Source organism: Lethenteron reissneri, chromosome 54, assembly GCF_015708825.2.
Source record: "Lethenteron reissneri isolate LAM-NWPU_2019-01 chromosome 54, ASM1570882v1, whole genome shotgun sequence".
NCBI lineage: Eukaryota > Metazoa > Chordata > Hyperoartia > Petromyzontiformes > Petromyzontidae > Lethenteron > Lethenteron reissneri.
The window spans coordinates 6,927,626-6,934,109 of record NC_083832.1 but is presented as its reverse complement, the minus strand read 5'-3'; the positions used below and the strand labels follow the sequence as shown (position 1 = coordinate 6,934,109).

The 6,484-nt window shown below is 44.8% G+C and overlaps 1 protein-coding gene across 3 annotated transcripts in view; it reads right to left on the bottom strand.

Annotated features, from left to right (window-relative positions):
• Window positions 1-182: 182 nt before the first annotated feature.
• Window positions 183-6,484, bottom strand: part of CCDC66 (coiled-coil domain containing 66) — a 36,319-nt gene continuing 30,017 nt past the window's right edge. For 2 of the 3 annotated variants that reach the window (XM_061573942.1, XM_061573941.1), the window contains exons 19-21: window positions 5,799-6,145; window positions 4,221-4,342; window positions 183-3,457 (exon numbers count right to left, since the gene is read on the bottom strand). In XM_061573942.1, coding sequence (XP_061429926.1) covers window positions 3,359-3,457; window positions 4,221-4,342; window positions 5,799-6,145 — 568 coding nt within the window. In that variant the 3' untranslated portion in view covers window positions 183-3,358. The remainder of the gene's footprint in view (window positions 3,458-4,220; window positions 4,343-5,798; window positions 6,146-6,484) is intronic. The other variant, XM_061573943.1, reaches the window with a different exon arrangement.

Genomic DNA, 6,484 nt, shown 5'->3' with positions numbered 1-6,484 from the left:
AAAAATTAAGTTTCGCGAACAAATATTATTTATAAGTGTTTTTGGGGTGGTTAGATGGCATAAATGTTGTCAGGCGATGAGCCAGAATTGGTCGCGAAAGCCTACGTGTTACATTGTCTTCTCATTTGTTTGTATGTAATCTGTAGAACATGTAGTCCACAACGTAGCATCAATACAACTTTGTCAACACATTTACGTATTTCGGAATCTAAGGAGGCGTTTGTGTGTGAGAGCAGTTGTAAATAATACTGGGCGATACATGTCTGCATTTAAACTCTTTATTTTTCTAAGTTGAGCACGTCAATTAATACTCTGTCACAGTATTTGCAATCCACGTCTTTGCATTTTTTGGCAATCATTTAATTATAGTAGGTGGTAAGGATTTTAGTTTTTATAGAAAAAGATTCACAATTTCGATTTAAAGCTTTCGTGACTGCAGGGATTCATATTCTTGGTTCTTTCGGTAAAGTCACTTAGAAGGGTTAAAATAGATTCAAAAATTTTCTAGCTGTGGTTTTCACACCTGATTATGATTGCTTGCGTTGCAATGGAAACGTCGTGAGAATTTTATTGCTTTATTTTAATACTTTATTATTTCCCTTCTACGTGACTTTACCGAAAGAACCAAGAATAAGATTCACAATGCTATGAACATAAAGAACGTCGCATATCCACCCCAAATTACACTGGTCAACAAAAAAAATAAATTTCTGGCCTGGACTTTTGCAGCTGTTCTAAACTAATTTTAGGGTGCTGATTCAAAATCTGATCTCAGATTTGCTCTATCAAATCTCATTTTTATGCTATCGGCATACCCCATTTTCATTGATTTTACCCAAAATTAACTCTGTCACTTATGATTGCAAGTTGTTGCGAGTCAGTGACTGCTTTAGTGTTAAAATATGCTGCTGTATTTTTAGGATAGTGTTTATAATATCATTTTATGTAGATATCAACATTTAATATTTTTCTTCTGCAGTTTTTATTGAAAATGCAATATTTGATATCTCAAAAACCTGATGTGATGAGACAAAAACTGATGCCAGATTTGGAATCAGCACCCCAAAATTACCTTAAAACCGTTGGAATACCTTATGCCAGAAAACGTGTGTTGACCAGTGTTATCAACTGCTCACCACCCAGTGTGTGATTTGTGCATAGAGTAACTGTCATTTCCCAGGGATGTTCACAAATCCCACCGTTTCATTCAGTTCAGCAATTTTAATCTCACATACATCCGCTTAATTATAAAGCACAGTAAAGCACTTTCTGCTGTTTGCACTTCAATTTAAATCCGGGAACCTGTTTGAGCATGCATGGTATCCTATAGATGTTCACGGATCTGACCTTTTACCCATTTGCCTCTGTCAGGCACCCCCCTCACCCCCCTGCAAGTTGGATATGCGAGCACATTCTGTACAATCACGAGACAAACATTCCATTTTTCACAGTTAAAAATGTAAATAATTACAGTCCAGTTTTTTTTTTACATCACATTTTGCTATAGGCTACTGCAAAGGGTTACAAACTTATGCAATCACAAACTACATTTAGGAAATTGCTCACACAAGTACAGTGGCTGTCATCTTCTGCACCCCAATTGTAGTGGAGATACACATCCACCACGTCATGTACAGCCCTTTGGTCAACCCACTGCTACATGAGGGCTTCCCTATGCTGTGGGGGTCACGGGGGTTATTTGACCACACTTCACCATACTGGTTAGCGAGGTCAGATAACAACACTTCACCAAAGTGGTGAAGTGTGGGTTGGTGAGGTCAGAGGTCACAGATGTGCCAGCACAGAAGTATAGCACAACGGATTTCACTGCCTCATTACGTAAGTTCCTATCACATCACGCTGTTTAAAAACACTGTAAATGATGCCATGCAGAATTGTCTGGATTTTAAACATTTCGCACCACTAAGACATATTGCAGTACAGTGTATATACAAATGTAGACCTAGACGATGCGATATTCAAAATGTTTAAATGTTACAAAAATTACAGCGAATAAGCATACAGTAGTTTTCACACGAGCCAAGGTTGGATTGACCCCATAGACAAATGAGGGCTTCGGCCCGCATGCTTTGTAGGCTCTCCTTTTAGGTCCTTCATTTGACACTAAAGTAACAGCTGAGCGACGGTGGCAGCAAGGCCATGGGAAGTGGTGTTTTGTTTTTGAATTACAATGACGGAATTCGTGACTTTGCCACAGCTAAAGCCAGGGGAGAGAAAAAAATGTTTGAAGAAATGTGTCGTGATTCACGTCTGATGAATTTACCTTGAGTGGAATACATGTCAACTTTACATGGGTAAATAAATATTTGGTGACTTCATACACCTTTGCAATATGTAATACATACTTTGACTCTTTCCCCTCCTATTAACCTGAGGCCCCTCATAACCTTAATCCAGCCCTGACAAAAGCAGCTTACTTTATATAAGTCGTTGCACCCATTAGATATTAAAGTGCTAATGTTAACAGAAGTACACAATTGGTTTCCTGTAAACAACTGCGGTGATGGTAATGGCCGGGGGTCGGTAACTTTCGGCTCCGGAGCCGCGTGTGGCTCTTTAAGGGGCTGCTTCGTGACGCGTTGTTCATCAAGGACGACCGTCTCGTATGCACCGCGTGCATTGCGGCCCTTGAAATATTGAGTTATCTTTTTACCGAATTCGAAAAAAACGGCTCTTATTATTACATTGGTTTCCGACCCCTGGTAATGGCCAATCGACAAAAGCTTCCATTGTTTTGTTCTATTCCTGGCATCATTGGACTGTTGCACACGATGTAAAGATAATTATGCTTCACCAGGAGGATTAACGAGTGAATTGGTTAATTTACACGCTGAAAAAATAAAATATACACTTTACACGAAATGTATCTTTATTAAGTCCTCACATACAACGCAAATATTACTGCACATTATCTTTGTTTTCTAAAACCTCTTTTTCACTGTACAACTGAGCCACGCTAGAGCCGTGCGGAGCCAGCTCAGCATGGCTCAGGAGGCGCCAGGTTGTTTTTCCACTGCACAACCCGAGCTGTGCCGCTGATATCACACGCAATGAGCAAGGGGAGACAGCATGTTTGAGTTGTACTGACTGATGTCACACACTGCCTGGGCCCAAGCCAGATTAAGTTTTCTTGTGAGGACAGTTTAGTTCTGGCTCAGGATGGAAAATAGCCAGTGGAAAACCACCTGTATGGATCATTTGGGACCTGTGCTGGTGTAGCTCTGTGCCAATGGAAAATAAATATATTACAAGTTACTCTTAGAGATAACAAAGAGATGTTGCTATAAAGTGCAGAAAGTCCCATAGGTTAAGAGAGCTGGTATCTGCTGCTGTGGCTTTAGCTGGGTTTGCTCTGCATTGGAAACTGAGAGACATCTTCAGCAAGCATGGGTGACGACAGGTAGGTCTCCACCTCCCTTTGCTTCATCAGCAAGCCCTGTCGGTGAAGCAAAGTGGAAAATTACATTAGGAATTTATAACTCGGAAATTATAATGCACACCGTTTCATTCACTCTCACAGGGACAGAATGATTCGCAGGAGCAGAAAACCACAGAGAGTTGGGAATGCGGCCAAAACTGGCACCAACAATTACTGTGGTCCTATATTGGGATGTTGGCCAAAGTCGACCAATGAGTTGCTCCTAATCCCTCTAGCAGCGCTCAACTTCCCCTAGCCCACACCTCCCTCTCTATCTCTCCTCCCTGGCTCCTCCCCCCTCTCTTACCTATATAGCCTCTTGTCACGACAGCCCTTTTGCCCACTTCAGCAATTGTTTCTTGCTGTGGTTGTTCCACCTGATGACGGACGATTGTGTTGCGCCCGAAGCGTCGTGATTTAATTTATTTTATTTTATACCCTACGTGACTTTACCGAAAAAACCAAAGAGTATCGACCAATAAGTGTTCGTACATGTGGGAGCAAACCAGAGATTGAAATAAACACGTATCGCAAGTTTGTTAATCCGCTACTCAATGAGGGCTTCAACATGCCGTGCATGTTATTTGATCAAACTGGACCACGCCGGACAGCGCGGGTTGACAAAGTTGGGGAGAGCATAGATGTGGAAGCATAAAAGTACAGTGCAACAATGGGTTTTGCTGCACCGCCTTTTATTGCCCACACTAAAGAAATTTAAGAATTAGATGTTGAAAGCAGTATCATTGAAATACATTTTGTACGCTTTAATGCCATACTGTACCTGTCTGAGTTGAGATAGCCCCTCAAGAATAGCCTTTTGTCTGTCCTTGGACTTCAGCAGCTCCGGGTTGAGAAGAGGATCACGTGACTGCTCTGAACTATGCCTCCGCTGCTCCAAATATCCTGTCCACAGAACAGAGGTCGCAAACGGGTTTTGATTCCTTACCCGTACCCGGCTGCACCAGGGTCGCAAACGGGTACCTGTACCCGGCCGTACCCGTACCGTACCTGTACCCGGCCGGGTACGGGTAGGGTATCGGGTACCTGATTGCGACCTCTGGGATGAAGCCATGTTGCAGGCGCGGGTGGGTTGATTCTAGGAACTTGAATTGTGAGAAGAGACAAGACTTTGGGAAATGAGTAACAAACAGTTACTCACCAGTGACTCACGGTCTACCCATACCCAGCCGCACCATGGTCGCAAACGGGTACCCGTACCCGTACCCGGCCGGGTACGGGTAGCCGGGTGTCGGGTAGGGTACGGGTATCGGGTACCCGGTTGCGACCTCTGCTAGAGAAACAACAAAAACTAATTTTTAATGAGACTGGCAGCTGTTGAGTTTTCAACGAGAGGCATGTCCCAAGCCAACCTTTCACGCGACTTGTAAGGACACAATCGCACAGCACACACACGCTAATATAGTTAGCAAAACGTGTTATTGATCCAAACAAGAGTGTTCTTTGCATGTCAAACTGGAACATGTATGTCTCGGAGCTGAAAATAAATGAACTAAAAGGCAACCTTAATATAATCCGTTTTTATTTTCCTGGTGCAGTAATTGGCAAGCAATTCCACCACTTGGTTCTGGGCTGTATAATGGCGATGAGCAACGTCCGAAGGCTCATTCGAGCAGGAATTCACTTAAGACTTCGTGGTCATTTGAGCCATTGGTCCGAAAATTATTTTTTCTGTTCCAACTACAGTGGCATACGCTAACAGTGATTTTAGAGCTTTCATCTCTCGATCACAGAAATGTATCACGGCAAGTTCACTGTGATAGTTTTTACGAACGAAAATCATTAAAAGACAGGTTATGTGGCAATTTTGGAAGAAAAAAACAAATAGGAAATTAAAATCTTCAGAAAATGAAAATTATTTGGAAGTATCCACATAAGACACACTATATAGGGTAAGCGCTCTGCCCATGATCGACTCTCCATGATGGATACTAGTTGCATTTGCCATCCCAAGTGGTACAGACCAACCCCCTTGGCTTATGGGCAAGATGTGAACTATTTTGCCTGGTATACAGGAGGTCGTGAGTTCCATCCCAACCCTGACGCCTGTATATTTGGAGTTTGCATATCCTTCACGTGGTCGCGTGGATTTTTCTCCGGGTCCTCCGGCTTTCCCCTCCACATTTAGAAACACGCGGTTAGAGTCTTTGGCTGCTATAAATTTACACGCGATAAGCCACTTCGTTGAGCTATCATTTATGGTCAAGCCGCTTCTGAAAAAGGGCTACGTAGGCTCAGTGGAGCCTTGCCTGGTAAAATAAAAAATTGTTTGGTTTAATAGTTTAGTTTAAATTGACGCCGAGCGTGTCCATCGCGGAGGTGCAGGGACATCTCGACGTACCACGGCCGTATCTGTACTGCGACTCGTTGGTTGGTGGGCGTGACATGGGCGCGTCGGGGTCCAGATAGAGGACATCATCGCTGCGCAGGTACGGCACAAACGCCGCGTTTGGAGGGGAGGTCTGCCCGGCCCTGCTCGCTGAGGCTTGCCGGCCGCGTTGGCCTGTCCCAGCTCCGGCTTCCCCGGCATCGTGCAGCGGAGCCAAGCGGTGAGAGGCGATGTGAACCGCCTCTGGCGTGTGGCCGGCACCCCCCCTCTCTGCGTGGTCGCCACCTTCGCCCGCCTCCTCCTCCTTCTGCTGCTGCTGCGTTCTGTGTCTGAGCGCCGGAACTGGTGGTGAGTCCAGTCTAATTTTCACAGTGTTCAATAACATAGGATCGATTACGTATCAGTGAGCGTCAGCCCTCACCCCTGGAGACTCTATGGAGTGTCAAGACTTAATATAACCAGCACACTGGTAGGAACGTCCTGGTTACACCAGCCCACAGGGGATTGTGTCCGTCCATCGTGCAGGGAGGGGCTGGGTGGGGAAGGGCTGGGTGGGGAGGGTGGGGCTGGGTGGGGAGGGGCTGGGTGGAGAGGGTGGAGAGGGGCTGGGTGGGGAGGGTGGAGCTGGGTGGGGAGGGGCTGGTCACCCCGTGGTGCCCTGATAAAACTCAACTTTTAACCTACTCACGCCGGCTTGT